Source organism: Mya arenaria, chromosome 13 (assembly GCF_026914265.1).
Source record: "Mya arenaria isolate MELC-2E11 chromosome 13, ASM2691426v1".
Classification (NCBI taxonomy): Eukaryota; Metazoa; Mollusca; class Bivalvia; order Myida; family Myidae; genus Mya; species Mya arenaria.
Genome location: NC_069134.1, coordinates 18,663,433 through 18,680,519, shown reverse-complemented (window position 1 = coordinate 18,680,519; position 17,087 = coordinate 18,663,433). Strand labels below are relative to the sequence as shown.

The 17,087-nt window shown below is 33.4% G+C and overlaps 1 protein-coding gene across 1 annotated transcript in view; it reads left to right on the top strand.

Annotated features, from left to right (window-relative positions):
• The first annotated feature begins 1,586 nt into the window (after window positions 1-1,586).
• The window catches only part of LOC128213985 (neurogenic locus notch homolog protein 1-like), a 50,483-nt gene continuing 34,982 nt past the window's right edge, over window positions 1,587-17,087 (top strand). The window contains exons 1-6 of the mRNA XM_052920138.1: window positions 1,587-1,722; window positions 1,903-2,037; window positions 2,875-3,060; window positions 3,276-3,359; window positions 3,852-3,878; window positions 4,213-4,524. Of these exons, the coding sequence (XP_052776098.1) occupies window positions 1,680-1,722; window positions 1,903-2,037; window positions 2,875-3,060; window positions 3,276-3,359; window positions 3,852-3,878; window positions 4,213-4,524 (787 nt within the window). The 5' untranslated portion in view covers window positions 1,587-1,679. The remainder of the gene's footprint in view (window positions 1,723-1,902; window positions 2,038-2,874; window positions 3,061-3,275; window positions 3,360-3,851; window positions 3,879-4,212; window positions 4,525-17,087) is intronic.

The window sequence follows — 17,087 nt, the reverse complement described above, 5'->3', positions numbered from 1 at the left end:
AGTTCTCGTCAATGGTCTTCAAATACGAGTTGTATTTTTTATATATTTAAAGCATTTGACAAAGTCTGCCACCGTTGTCCTCTTTATAAACTAAAAAAGCAGGTCTTTGTGTTCGCTTACTGTTTTGGCTTTCCAACTTCTTAGAAAATATGCGTCAGTGTGTGGTAATTCCGAGAGTCAATTAAGCATTAAAGTCAATCAAAACTGGAGATCCTCAGGGCTCAGTTCTGAGTCCTCTTTTGCTCCTTTTGTTTATACTAATGATTTAGAAAATGAGATACATTGTATATTTAAATATCCACTTATTTGTTAATGATACAAGTTTCTTTGTTATAGTTGAGTCCCCCAAAACTGCAGCTCTACAGCTACAGACAGACATCAACAATATATATATATATATTCATTCAAGACCAAGGTCCCTTCCTCTTCCTGTTAAATATCATGAAAGCTTGCATATGCTTAAAGTTTATGATAACTCTTCCTGAGTAGGCATATAAGTAATTGCCTATATAATCTAATTAACAGGATGGCACTCTGGGGCATTTATCACTTTCTGTGACAGCTCTTGTTCATAGCACTCCTGTGTCTGTCAATGTTCCTGTAGACATTCTTCATAGCTATGCAGCAGTCCTTCCAAGGTAGAGTTGATATTTCCAACTAGTTTATATTTTAAAATAACTAAAAAATACAACCCCGCCACCAACGTCAAAACTGATTTGCTTGTTTTCTCCCTTACGTTAAATAAAACTCACTTCTATAATAAAATGTAATAATTATGAAACTTGGACTTTGTTACACATTTCCCTGTCTTCTGAATTGACGTCCAGTCATTGTCTAATCGTAAAAAAAGTAATTTAAAAAAATTAAAACAATAAAAATCAAATAACAACCAATATTTCCTGGCAATTAAATCTCAATTACATGCTTGTCACTTAAACCAAAAATTAAAGGAGAGTATATCCAAAAACCCTAAACATACAAAAAAATAATAATGTCACACTTAGTTAATACAACAAACCAAATATAAATTTCATGCCATCTATAAGCACCTAGACAGTCAGACTTTTCAACCCCAAGACTTTTCAACACCCTTGTCACTTGTGAAATAAAAGACTTTTCAACCCGTTTGTCATTTCATCCCCTACTGTTTAACTCTCCTAAAACAAAAACATTTCAACCCCTTATAAATAAAGACTTTTTAACCCCTCTATTTTACTCACCTAGATTTGTAAATTTAATATGTTGGCTACGAATGTTGTTACATTTACATTTAATATAAATGCGAAAAATTACAGAAACAAGCTCAGTAGCAAAAAGTTTAAACATAAACCCGGTTTATACATTTGGCACTGGGTAAACGCCAAAGGCATAGAATATAAAAACAAAAAATCACAAACAAGAAACATGGAAAAACAGCACAAACAGCACATTGCATACATACTTTATATATATAAAAAAACTAGCTTATAAAGCTTAGTGTAACCTTACGTATGTATTTAATCGTTTCTATATAGTTTGGCACAAATATCTAACTTGACTTAATTTTTTACGCATACAAGAAATGGGCACTTAGTATAAGTGGGGACGAATGAAGTGTAAGGAAAGGGAAGGTCAAAAAAAGTGTTTACATAAAGGCGAAATTTTCAAGTCGAATCCAGATAATTTAGACAGGAGTTATCATGCAGTTATTAGTTTTACCAATCGCTTGTGTTATGTTATTAGGTGGGTAATTATATTGAATCATATATTTGTTAGCTTAAAATGGTAACATTTTAATTACAGAACTTCATTTAACGAATCCTCGAATAGGCTCCTGTATAGTCTATATAATTATTAGAAATATACATTTTAGCATTGCTTAAGTTCGTTTTAAATGACACGTCATTTGCATATTTTCGAAAGGATCTGGGAATTCTGCAAGCGGCTATCCGATAATGTCAACGTTTTACACTTGTGAAAACTTTACGTGCCCAGAAAAAGCCACATGCAAGCAAAAAGATATGTTCGTGTACTGCGACTGTCCGCCTGGGAAAACAGGTATGCATTTGAATGTATAAAACATATTAAATGGGGTTTTTTGACATGTCTCAATGATAATATCGTGCCAGTCACAGCGTACTGTCAAATAAGTTTGATAAATATATACGTTATTCTGAGAAGCTTCCTTTACAGGCCAGTACAATTGTCTCATTGAAAAGAAATGTCATTTTGGAGTTGTATGCCGCAGATCTTCAGACTTTAGTATCGTAAATCGTCATCAGATATCGTCAAATCTACTTTTTGACATGACATGTCCAAAGAATTTATGCGCTGTGGTTTCACAATGAGGCGTATGGTGTTATGCGGTTTAAAATAGTGCGAATTAACATATCACTTTATTTAAATCAATCATATGATTGCAACCTTGATATAAATTTGAAAGCAAGCCGAATAATCTTAAAAAAATATCGCTGAGAAACCGAGGGGAATAGATGCTGACCATTATAGATAATTACGCAGAAAATGGAAATGTGTTGCCTAACATACCTTGCCTGACCTTACATACAACAAAAAGTCGAATTGTTTGCAGACAATATCGGGTTTCATTTTATTAACTATAAACTTGCAATTTACTTGCGAGATGAAACCAATGTTTATATATCCTAGTACATTTAGGTTAATTAGTTACTGGTATGAAACACGCAAATTGTATGAAGCATCATCAAGTAACCTTACCTATTACATATAACGTAATGACAGGCAATTATCGGTTTCAGTTTGCGACCCCTTTAAATATGTTTATTCGATTTTGATTGCTTGTCAACAGAATTGTAAAACGGTAAAATCCCGCTTACTGTCTGTTAACGATTTCAGCACTTTCATTTTCTTATCCAGGGCCAAAGTGTGAAATGGATAACCCTTGTTCCGAGCAAACGGACGGCTGTCCGGAGGGTATGAAGTGTTATGGCCCATGTAACCCCAACGTGTTCTGTGAAGGAGCCTTTGGGATTCCCCACTGTACAACTTGTCTTGACGGCTGGATTGGAGATAAGTGTGACCAGGACGAAAATGAATGCACCGGTAATAAGATAATTTCTCCAAAGTAAATTAATTGCATTCAATTGTGTCAAATGAGTGCTGCTGTAGGCGTTATATGGTATTTGAACAATTGGGTGTTGACTTCAATGGAGGTGTATAGATCAACAGCATAAATTGTTACCCAAACTAAGACAACATGTTTGTAGAGAATTCCATGTCGTATTGTTTTAAGTCATTGCTTTAATTATTTCTTTTAGCTTATCCGGACATATGCGAAAACGGTGGTGTATGCCAAAATAGCAAAGGACACTTCGAATGCTTGTGTACACATGGTTGGACAGGTAATATTTTTATTATAGGGACCCTCTAATCAGCTATCACTCTTTCATATTAGTTTTTCCAAATAGTAGTATTAACCTTTTCGAAACAAATAGTTTGATTGGACGCACGTATAATATTTTGAAATAAATCTTTCAATTTTTATTTGCAAATTGAACATATTTGTTTACCTAAAATTCATGATCTTATGATATATTGTCTACGATCGATAGTAAGATTGTACTCTTACTTCGAGTTTTATTGTGTTGGACTTTTTAAACGTTGCTCGATTTTACTTTTCTTCGGCATTGTGAATTCGGCATAAACATTCTAATTCTGCTTTTCAATGTCTATTTCGGAAAATGTTAGTGTAGTTGTATTTTTGCCCGCCCATTAAAAGTAACAATGAACAAGCCAACATTTTTTTCAACATTATTAGGTCCTGCATGTGTGATTGATCAATTGGCTTGCGTCTGAGTATGCTTGGCTGCATTTAAATAAATATCTTTTTTCAGGTGATTACTGTGAATTGCAAGTTGACTGTAAGTATTTGCCTTCTCTTGTATTGACCGTACCATAATTGCAACTAATTTGTAAAAATTGCAGTATTCATTAATCCGCCAAATGTCTCAAGTCGTATGATGGCTTTCACAATATTATGAAATATTTATAACGGGGTCAGTTTAGTACTCGTATTGTGTATGACCATTATTTAGTCAAAGAATATGATATATTCTATAATACTTACTGAACAAAAATAATCGAACAACATGCCAAAAGCATTAACTGGTTCAGGACTAAATTAATACATTATTAGAATCCTTCATCAAAATTCTGAAGTTTGGTGCAAGTAGAGTGTGCATTCATCATTTTCAGCTGATACAAACAAAGATGGAGAGTCAAAGAAGGATGAGACTGAAGATGAGATATACGAGAATATTACTCCAGTCGATGACTCGAATGAAATGCAGAAAACAGACACAAATAAAGCAGAATATCACGACCATACAGATAGGACTTATACTTCCGATTATTACGAAGTATATACAGGGGGTAAAAGACCTGACCATTCCGCCTATCCGATAATGCCAACGTTTTACACGTGTGAAAATTTTACGTGCCCCGAAAAAGCCACATGCAGACAAGAAAGTTTTTTCGTGTACTGCGACTGTCCGCCTGACAAAACAGGTACCCATCTGCATGTATAGAACATATCAAATGGATTAATTTGACAGTGTCTCAATGATTATATCGTGGCAGTCACAGCGTACTGTCAAATTAGTTTGATAAATATATACGTAACGCTGAGAAGCTTCCTTTGCAGGTCAGCACAAGTGTCTCATTCAAATGTCATTTTAGAGCTGTATGCCACAGATATACAGAATTTAGTATCGTAAATCGTAATCATATATCGTCAGATAAACTTTTTGACATGAAATGTTCAAAGAATTTATGGTTCGGGGTTACAAAATGAGACATATGGTGATATGCGGCTTAAAATAGTGCTAATAAAATATCACTATATTTAAATATGCTAATAAGATTGTAACCTTCATGTAAATTTGAAAGCAAGCCGAATAATCTTAAATAAATCTTGCTGAGGAACCACGGGAAATAGATGCTGATCATTATAGATAATTACGCAGAAAATGGCAATGTGTTGACCGAAAGACCCTGCTTTAATTTACCTACCACAAACAGTCAAACCGTTCTCAGACAATATTGGGTTTCATTTGATTAACTTTTAAATAGCAATAAACCTTGCGAGATGAAACCAATGTTCATATACCGTAGTACGTATAGGTTTTTCAGTTACTGTTATGAAACACGCAAATTGTATCAAAACAATCATCAATTATCATTACCTATTCTTAGGCAATGACAGGCACTTATCGGTTACAGATAAGGGCCCCTTAAAATATTTTATTCGCTTTTTATTGCTTGTCAACAGAATATTAAAAAAGTACAATCATGCCTACAGTCTGTTAACGCTTTCAGCACTTTCATTTTCTTATCCAGGACCAAAGTGTGAAATAGATAACCCTTGTTCAGAGCAAACGGACGACTGTCCGGTGGGTATGAAGTGTTATGGCCCATGTAACCCCAACGTGTTCTGTGAAGGAGCCACTGGGATTCCCCACTGTACAACGTGTCTTGAAGGCTGGATTGGGGATAAGTGTGACCAGGATGAAAATGAATGCACCGGTAATAAGATAATTTCACCAAAGTAAAGGAATTGGATTTCACTGTGTCAAATGTGTACTGCTGTAGGCGTTATATGATATTGCAATAAGTTATGCACCTATTGGATGTCGGCTTCAATATAATTGTATAGATCGACAGCATAAATTGTTATCAAAACCAAGACAACATGATTGTTAGAATTCCATGTCGTATTGTTTTTAGTCATTGTTTCAATGATTTATTTTAGCTTATCCGGACATATGCGAAAACGGTGGTGTATGCCAAAATAGCATAGGACACTTCGAATGCCTGTGTACACATGGTTGGACAGGTAAGTGTGTATAAATGGGCCTTCTTATCGACGATCACGTTTTCGAATTAATTCTTCTATATAATAGTATTAACATATTCAAAATAAGAAGCTTAATTCGTCACTCACACAGTTTGCAAATTACTCTTTCAATTCGATTAGTAACTTTAACGCATTTTTTAAACTCAAATACGATGTTTTGTCATGCGCTCGTTGGTAGGATTGTCCACATATTGAGTTGAGCTTTTTCAGTCCGGGTGCATGTTTTTACTTTTCTTCCACCCTGTGCGTTCGACAAAAAAATGTTAGTCTACATAAACAATATTAGTGTAGTTGTAATATTGCAGTCGCATATAAAGGTTAAACATGAACATTACCAATAAAATATTTATTGTTTCAGCAATATTAGGTAATCAACCATGCATATGTGATTTATTAAAATGCCTTTGAATGTATTCGGTTTAAATCTATTTCAGGGGATTACTGCGAAAATAAAGTTGACTGTAAGTATCTGCTTTGTCTTGTTTTACCTTACCATAATTAAAATCTATTGTGATATTTGTTTAACTGATTTATCCTCCTTATGTTCCGGGGAATCGTATATATGCTTGCTTCCTTAGTTTAGGACTCGTGTTGCGTTTGACATTTGACCTCACCCTATTTTAGTCAAACAATTAATCACAGCACTATAAAAACTGATTGTACAAAAATAGTCGAACCACTGGTCAAAAGAGTTACATGGTACAGGACTGAATTTATACATTAGTAAATTCCTACATCAAAGTTTTGAACGTTGACGCAAGATTGTTAATAATTGTTCAGCTCATACATACACAGATAGAGATTCAAAGAAGGATGAAACTGATGACACGGTAGAACCTGCTGAAAGCAAACACAGTCGGACTTGTGCCTCGGCATTTTCAACGGCAATGGTTTTGTCTGCTTTCGTTGGATGTCGAATTTTAATAATGTGACCGTTTGTAACACTATTTATAGATAGATATAGAAGTAATCAGTCAATTTTTTAATTAATGGTATAAGGGATCCAGGCCCAAAGCAGGATTAGGAGCTTTGATCCATGTTGAAATTGTTTTCAAAGCCATTTCCATCCATTTCCAGATACTTCGTATTATGTAATGCAAATGTCCAGCAATTGGATAGTCTGAAAATCGAAAGCTCTTAATCCTTATTTAAGGATTAATCTTGAATTTTATTATCCCGGTCTTTATAATCAATTTGTAATTGTCAGGGATACGCAGCGACCCACTTTACGTACGATAAATGCATGTAATGGAAATATAAGAAGAAATATTCTGCATTTAGATTAAAATGCAAGAAAAGAAATAGTTATGAAATTTTGAAAATGTTTTAAAACAAAATGTAAGACAACGGATGATGTATATAGACTGAAGAAATAGCTTTAGGTAAAAGAGTGTTTAACTGTTTTAATAAAGAATCTGAACTTTTCTGTAGCATAAATGATTTTAATAATCCCTGAAATGTGTCCAACCCATATTTGTCAATGAAATCCATAATGCTGCTTGATAGTTGATGCATTATAATGCATTGAGGAGTGATTGTATGATGACCTTTAAAGTGAACCTGGATACTTTGTCTTCCTAGTAATGTGATATATTAAAGTTAAGGATATTTCCCCGAGAAATGTCTAGGAGGTGTTATCATACCATAAGAAAAACGGAAACAAGTCGATGTTAATAAGTTTCAAGTTCTATTCGCATTATCGGCAATACAAAAGCCTTTTGCACTGAACAAGTAACATATATGTTAGTATGAAGGTGTTACTCTTGTTACCTGTATGTAAAAGCCTGATATAACTGTACTAAATCATCTCATCTTAACCTTTTGTGATGAAAATAACCATTGCACAAAACACTTCAATCATAATAAACACACTTTGTTGTATTTGTCGATATGATAAAATGTTTTCATTTCACCGTATAATAAAAACCCATTGTTGAAATTTATTTATAAAAGCGGTATTCAAGGGAAATTTCTCAATACATATGTACAAAATGCTAAAAAAATGACTTTTGTTAAATGATGTTCTCCGTCAAGTAGAAAATATGTCTGTAATAGTCAAATTTTGTGGAAGAATTAGAGGTATATTTATAACATGATGTAGACTCTGGCTTAGCAGTTGTCGATATTGTTCTTAAAGTGTTATTTGCTGACGACATGGCCATTGCCGGAAACCAACTAACGATATAGACTTAAAATATTGTAATACTTGAGTGTATTAGTATATATATCGACTTAAAAACTTAAACAGACGCGTAGCTACCTATAACAATGTGCTCGATCATGCACCGCAAATTTCATTTTTCGAGATAATTGTTTTCAACATTTAAACTTAGATATAATAGTTGTTGCTGAAACTCATTTACTAGATGGTTTAACAACAGTAATTAGTTTGGATAAAATCTCTTATATATATATATACGACAAAGTCCTGCGTAGGTGAGGAGGTGTATGTATCTTGGTTAAAAACAAAAAGTTACTAGTACATGAATTTGATATTTCAGTTTTAAATAACACTTTTGCATGAATTTTCTGGCTAAAACTGATTTATAAATCGAATAGTGTTGTTTAATGTCCTTGTTTGTGTTACCTACCACCTGAAATTCAACTCGGAAGTTCAGATGCAACTATTAACTTTGACAATCTGTAATATGAATGTCAAAATATAGGAATTATTATGACATGTTCAGATATTTACTGCAGATGTGATGATAGTGATGATTTCATTGCCCACAAACGGATTTAGAGGGGATGCATCCGGAGCCCAAATCCCCAGGCTAATAGTTAATGCCATATAATTTAAGTTTTGACACAGCATTTATATATTTTTGTTTTATTATATTTTCATTATGTTTTTCCTCCTAGTTTAAAACCTTCTTAAGGCGAGCCATATCTGATAGTTGTCTTTGCTTTGAATGACTTCATCGTACCTCTTAAGAGCTAGCACTGTTGCTCCGGCTTGATTCCTTCGTTTACATGTGACATTTGTATCCGGTCGTTGAGTACTTGAAATTAATTTATCTTTCTATATGCTATTTTTGCGTTATTCATCATTGGTTACAAGTTCATGCGTGCTCTGATGAGACTTATATATTTTAATTTAGTAATAATTGATAAATAATGGGACAAGTGTGATGTTATGGCCATGCTTTCTAGTTAAAGCCCCCAGTACACTCGAGTTCCAGTGAACTCTTATTTCAATGACCATTTCAAGGCGGTAATTCCTTCATTGAAGGGAAAAGCGAATTGATGAGGGTATGATTATTGATAATTGTAATTCTATTTGTAATTTGAAACTCAATGTATCATTCCTTTCTGACAACTCTAACCTCAGTGTACACTTTATTTTCATATATATATTTACTATGTGCCTGCACAAAGCCTCGTTATTCTTAGCACTTATAGTATCCTCATGTTTGTAAACTCTGTTTGCATTGAGTGTATGAATAAGCTTTGAAACTTTGTTAGTTTGTGGTTTTTGTGTTTGTGAAAGGTGTTTAAGTTTGTTTTGGTGTTTTTATTAGTGTATGTGATGTTTATATCTTTGTGTCCATAGTTCATTGTCTTTTCAGCTCTTGCCTTGTGCCCCCAACAGGGTTTATTTTTGATTTTTTGACTGTTGGGCTTGTCCTTGTATTTTTCATTGAATCATTTATAATGCAGAAATATATTGATATTGTATATTATGGACGGTGTGTTATTGTAGAATAAAATATGTCTGATACAATTTTCTACAAATTCTTAAATAGTAGCTATAGTAACCGAAAGTTTAAAAGTGAGCCTTTGCGAAGTAACGAGTTAAATATTATGTGGTTTAATTTTAATAGGGCTGAGGAAAGATGGATTAAGGGTCAAAGTAGAGCAGCAAATCTATCATTTAAGCATTTGTATGTACCAATACGAATGCAATTCAGTAGAGCATGCCAACGATGTAAACGTCTGTATAAAAACTAGTATGAGGTCCGAACAAATTAGTGAATGAATTAGATGCAAATGATGAATTCTGGAAAAAATAGGTAAATTTGGCATGTAAATGAGTATATGAGGCAGATACCAATACATGTCGTATCATGAGATGGTACAATCATATGATGTATCATGAGATGGTACAATCATATGATGTTAAAACAGATCTGTCTAAGAGAAAAGAGGAATTCTAAAATTTACTAAATGTTCACTTATTAAGAACTGCAATAATGGTTTGGATATTGCGGGAGCAAAAGTTATGTCAATTTTGCAATAGGGAAGACCGTGTTTGTGGGAGAGGTCGGAATAAGTTGCTATTTTACAGGCTTTTTAAAATAAGCTATGAAGTTCTCTTCTATTACCAATTTCGCATAGGTCTGCTTTAGCCAAATTAAAATGCAGAGTTACACCTTCAAGTCTGAAAACTGATAGATATGAGCATTTGCTGGAACATGAAATAATTTGTCCGCTTTGTTTAGATGCAGTGGGAACAGGAGAATTACATGTTATTCTCTAATATCCTGTTAATAACAATATTCGAAAACCCATTATGTGCTCATGTTCAAAGTACGTATGTTAATTTTAATGGTATGACATATATTGACATATTTATGTTTCTTTTTGCTCATCCCAGATGTTATATGATGAGTTGTAAAAACCTTGCTGTGAAACACTAAAATGCAGAAATGATGCTATATGTAGTAAAAGGAAAACTAACTTAATTTTAGCCATTTCAAATAACAATTACTTTTCAGAGTAAATACTTTTTCTTATTATTTTACGTATTTTGCTCTTATTCAATGTTTTTTTTTTACTTTTATGATTTAACTACATAAACACTTATTTAATGGCATGCAATTTTTTGTAAGTAATTGATTAATGTATCTGTCTCTTACAACTTTTTTACCCGATTCCCATCAGGCTTTCTGCCAGGTGCTTTTACTGTCTTGGTTTTCCAACTACTTAGAAAATGGGCGTCAGTGTGTGTGGTAATTCCGAGAGCCACTTCAGAATTAAATCATAGTTTGAGATCCTAAAGGCTCAATTCCGGGTCCTCTTTTGTTTATTGTTTATACTATTTATATAGTAAATGAGATATATTCAAGTATCAACTTATGTGCTATACAAGTCTCTTTGTTATAGTGGACTGACCCCAGATGGTGATGATATATATGGGCTGATAAGTGGCTTGTTAAGTTTAATCCTACTCAATCTGAATCAATGGTCGTATCTCGGAAAAGGAACAAACCCATTCATCCGCCGGTGTACATGTTTTACATTGATATACCGTTTGTTGAATCTCACAAACGCCTGTTGGAGAGTATAGAAACAATGCGAAAAGAACACAAGCTTCTACTATTCTACAAAATGAAAAATGATCTCTCTCCTGGTAATCTTTCAAGTCTGGTTGCTCAGACAGTAGGTCAAGCCTCAACAAGACGTCTTCGTACACACACTTAATTATACATGCATAAAACGTTCCTCATGGATTACTCGTCCAGTTGAAGCACAAACCATTGATACCGTTTCTGGTTGTAAAGCTTATTTAAACTCGGATGATACCAAACCAAATATTATGTTTTATTATTGTAAATGCCGATTGCAGGTCATGCACACTCGCTTACGGAACGAAGCAGTTCATTTACCGTCACTTTTGTGACACTCTTATTCAAAATCAATACATACACATGTAAAACAAACATAGATTTTGAGTGATACACCCTCAAAAACTTACTAAATAATGCACTCATGAAAAATATTAATTACTATTATCAATATTATAACCGTGTATTTAATAGCTGAAAACGCAAAAATATTAAATGATTGGTGAATGCTAAAAGATTTACTGCGATCTACTGTGGTCTCATAAGGTAGCAATACCGTGTTTTCTGCACATTTCTTTCAAACTAAACTCGGTATCCTCCATAAGATCCATTGTTTTCGACATTTATTCATCCTTTTTGGTTTATTAAAACAATTGTATTAAAATGTGTTAAATCTTAATTTTGGAGTAATACTGCATCTTAAGATTTATATGAAGCCGCATGTTGGTATAATTTAATATCGTTGCATACACTAAAATAGAAATTCAAGTGTTAATAAAACATAAGCTTAGCTATGAAGCACGGAAAGCTTATGAAAATAACTAAGGACTATTTTAAGAGCTGCTTAAAACACCTAAAACACTAAAAGATTTACAATAAATATCAAGTGCACATGGCACGAAGTGAAATAAATTTTAACTTCAATCTTGAAATTCCCTATGTGTAGTATTTATTCAGAATTGAAATAAATTGTCTCCGTTGTATGTAAAGGGATTACGAAGTAACAATAAAAACACTTTTAATACCAAGACTGTGCACTAAGAGCTACTATGAACTACAAGTAGTTACTGAGAACTACAATTAGTTACTGAGAACTACAAGTAGTTACTGAGAACTACAAGAAAACAATAGTTTATGTCCAGATATGCTGAATGAGTAAAAAAAACTTAAGACGGTGTACTGGCTTATATTTTGGCCGGATTCCTTAAAGCACTGAAAATTGTAAATTGAACATATTATAACATTGGGGTGGGGGGTGAAGTATCTTTAGACATGCATTCGTGCAAAGCAGATTCGGCGAGTTGACTGCAGAAAATATATCTTCATTTAATAGATGTTTCTGTGTAGATTCTTCTTCATTTTAATAAGTAGCCAACAATAAGCTTTCGGACCATCAATGTGTGGAGACTGCCTTGATAGTTTCGTCCATGAAGATATCAGCGGAGAGAGCTGTTGTTTACGGCAATACGGTGATGCCATCATACAGTAGTACTGATGGTATGGTGTCCAAGAATGAGTTCGCCTCGTTGTGGCCTTGCACACCCATTGTCATAGTCCTCTATGAGTCTTCGTCGCAGTCGTAACTAACATCGATCGCTGTCCAATTGATTGTGGTCATCAATCCTGACCTCACCCATTTAATTTAAAAGTATGCATTGTTCTTCATTATTTATTCAATGTTGATAAAAAAGACTCTTAAGGTGTATAAAACTCCGGTAAAGTTTGAACATTTATGAATGCCATTTGTAACAGCTTATTCCACTGGTCATTGCCAGGTGCGGTCAGGAGCGGTCATATGGTGGATGCCCTCCCTTCGGTGGATCAGACCGGAATAGAATGATTATAATGTAACTCTAGGGTTTTCTTATCCATCATAAAGTCATCCGCCTAAGGTGTTAAAGTCTTTCGGTTTCATCGATTTCAAAAATGGGTAACTTGGCCGTTTTGAGTCGACAACAGTTCAAATGCCACAAGATCGAGTCAAGATGCCTTGGAAAACCATGCCAAACTACACATTTTGGAGCCCCAAAATAAAGGCACTGTAAGTTTGGCGATTTGAACTGGTATGGCAAGAATCTAGGTTCCGTAACACCGGTCTTTGTGTATTGCCACGTTGTATTGAAATGAAAGCAGGTATCTAGCTGGTCGGAAGAAAACAGGTTTGAGTCCCAACCTGCAGGTAATGTCATCAGAGTCACCTTATCAAAATGTCCATACAAATGATACAATCGAAACTACCGGAGCTATATGACGGAATCCATTTTTTTTTCATTAGAACTTACGAATGAGGCAATATATTTTATTGCTTATCTATGAATATGTATTAATCTTTGATGCGTATTTATAACGATTTATACAATATAAGTTCAATTCACCATTTGCTTTACCATTTACTACAAGAATGCGTTCCTATAGCATATAGAAAATGCGAACAAAGGACCAAGTAATAAATATTTTCACAGAAGCAATTATTAACAATGAGAACAATTAACATCAATAATCTTGTTCTCATCTCGTGTTCAACTAGCAGTGGTGGCAATCCTTTTTTGTTTTGCTTGGACTCATGTGAAATCATATAACTTTAACGCTCTAACTTGTATGACTTTAAAAAATGCTATTTTGAGGACATATACAACCTTTATCATACCAGGTCCATTAAAATAAATTTATCCTTTTAAATCAAAGTTAGTTTGTACATGTTTATCGATAGGATTATGCCTTTATCAAGACCTTATGACAGTTAGTCATCAAGACTTTCATGATCAGATGTTTTAAAAGTACGCAAACTTGAGAATAAACTTCCTTTTGCATTTTAACTACATGTTGTATTGCCATAATTTATTTCATTACATAAAGACATTTCATAGTGTTTTTCAAGTATCTCTTAGAAGTTCTAAGAAGCTCTTAGGACTTGTCAGCATTGTATGAAACTACGCATGATTTAATTCTTTATAAAGCATATGTATCACCGAAGTTCAAGTATTTACAAAGAAGAACATAATGGCATTCGCTTAATAGAAAAAAATATAACAATGACTAAGAATGTGTATGACATTTTTTTTATATTTGGCCGGCGATTTTTATGCCAGAACACAAAACTCTTTTATATTATATTCTAAATGTTAACCTGAATTATTTTTATAATGCAAATTTGTTATATGAGATGAGTGTATATCATCTGATAGCTAAAAATTGCATGAACGCTCGGCAGATCAGTTTTACAATTTTTTTAATGATCAATTTAAATCAGCGTTCGATTTTAGATTTAGTCGAAATCGATACTGATAGAGCAATAACTATGTTATTGGATCTCTATAAGCGAGCGACAAGCGACATACAAATTAAAAATAGGAGGCCAGATGATAATACGACAGTGTTACTGCGCTACTATAGGCATACGAATGACGAGTATGGTTTTAAAATCTGTGTCTGTGTATCAAAATTGTAGGCGTCAGGTAGTGATATTCAATGACAAAAATAAGGTTAACAATGGAATAGGGATCTTATAAATAACCGGACCCAGTGTGCCCTATTAAGCCCACAGTTGATTATATCGAGTCACTAATTTTCAAAGAAAATCAGAAGTTTGTAGCTGCATTGTCTTATTTTAATAATGCAAAAGATGTGGAGATTGAAATATTACTCAATTCGCCTAAAACAAATTAGGAAATTGAGAAATGTATATGTAAAATTAAATTTTGAATGACACATAGCATTGATAGCATACGTTAATAACACCGGTATTAAATATCATTTTTATTTGTAGTAAAATAACATCCAAACATAAGTCTGGTGCCAAAATTAAACAGCCAGTTATCGCGGTATATTTTAAATAGATGTTTTATATAAAACATGTTCAAATATTATTACAGAGACTTTCTAAATAGTCTGAGCACTGATATGTTTTTTGTGAGTGTCAAGCTGGTTATGGGGCAGGTTATTATGTTGTTGTTAAAAAAAACAACGTTACAATGCCTTTAAGTGAATGTTGCACCACTGTAAGTTGCCGATGTTTCAAATATTATTAAATATTGGTGCGAACAATTACATATACCTGAAGACAGACTTCTAAGAAATTAATACTTCATAAGATTAAAAACCTCTATAATTTAGGGGCGTACCTGGGCAACCCATATTGAAGAAATACTTTTAAGATACAATTTGTTATGATTCGATTGCCCAGAATGTTGGAGATATATTTATGTACAATTTTAAAACTGGAATAACTGATTATTGTAGACATAATTGGACTGTTGATGTTAATACTCCTCACCCTGTGAAACATATTAATGTTTAAGTCTTTACTGAAGGTTAAAATGTACCTAAATAACAGTTTACCATTCTCATTACGCAAATCATTTGCAAGATTTCGAACTTCTGATCAGAAGTTGCATATAAAAGTTGGTAGATGTTTAGTCTTAAAGGGACTGTGTTTAAGATTGGAACCAAAACAGTTTTTTTTCTGTAACGAATCTCAGGACAATTATCTAATAGAATGTGTTACGCGTTGATATCATGATTGTAAAAAAGTACCAAAATGTAAAACAAAAATGTGTCGGAGATCGGGTTCGGACCCGCGTCGCCAAAATTGAAGTCCAGCGTCTTCCTTACTGAGCTATTAACGCTTATTCTAATCGAGTGACATAATTAAGCTAATACACCTACCTCGGTAATATCACGTGATAACACCGACTGGCCAATCACGCATAAGGAATGAATTCTACCTGGTAGACATACCCAGTAATCTTTTTAATGGGGAAAATGCGAAATAACTGCTAAACTTAAATAAATTGTAAACTATGTGGTGCTTCAGTTAGTAAGTTTCAATGCATTGTACACATCGATCGATGCTAAGTTTATGTCATTTTTCGACAATTTTCTTTTTCTTTTCGCTATCTTATCACCTGTGAGACAGCCCCTTTAATAGAAATGATCAATATATCGATGTATACGGAATATTTTTCAATCGTCAATATTGATGATATTTGTTAAAATTATGTGTTGGTATACTGGTAATAAAGATATGGCAATTTTCAGTAATATAGTGTCATCTCAAAATGTAACGAAAATTAATTCAACCGTTCTCTATGTTCATTAATATATATATACTTTATCGATAATTGTTGATTTGTAACTCTGGAGAAAAAGCTTATATACACATGTATGTGTGTTGTATATTTTATCTTTGTTATGTTCTATGGGCCGGAGGCATTTTAATGCAATTTATATCCGTACGTTCGTTTGTCAATCGTTTATTCATTTAAGTGCATAACATTTTAGCCTGTTTTGCGATACGATACGAATATACATTACGTAAAACATCATACTATGCAAAAGCATGTAAACATCCAAAGTACAATGAATGTAGAAAGAACACAAACAAAACTTTTTGGGGTAATAAATAATATAGTAGCTCTTAGTAGTTCTTAGTAAATTTTAGCAGGACCTTTTGTCAAAGCCTGGTACTAACTACTAAATAAGCTCATCGACACCTTTTGTGAGGAAATAACGTTATTATGGATTTTTTTGTTTGTGACCTTCATAAAACGGCCTAAATGACCCTCAATGTTTATTTCAATCTGTGTCTGGAATGCGATGACAATTTGTTATGTCCATCGAGCAAATTTCGAAGACGTACCTTGTTTACATGCTTTGTTTTGTTTTATTATGCATTCGTAATTCTACCTTTTTATGAACGTGTCGAACTCATATGAAAACGTAGTAAAACGTGTAATTAGCATCACTTTGTAAGGTTGTGGAAAGCTTTTTAGAGGTCTTACTTGCAGTTAACTAAATCTTCGTAATTGTTGTGCAGTGAGGTTATGTTTGATAATTACTACAATGATGAATCAGTTGTGATGCAACTTAAAAGCTGCACTCTCACAGATTTACAGTTTAAAACTTTTTTATTTCTTGTCTCAGAATTT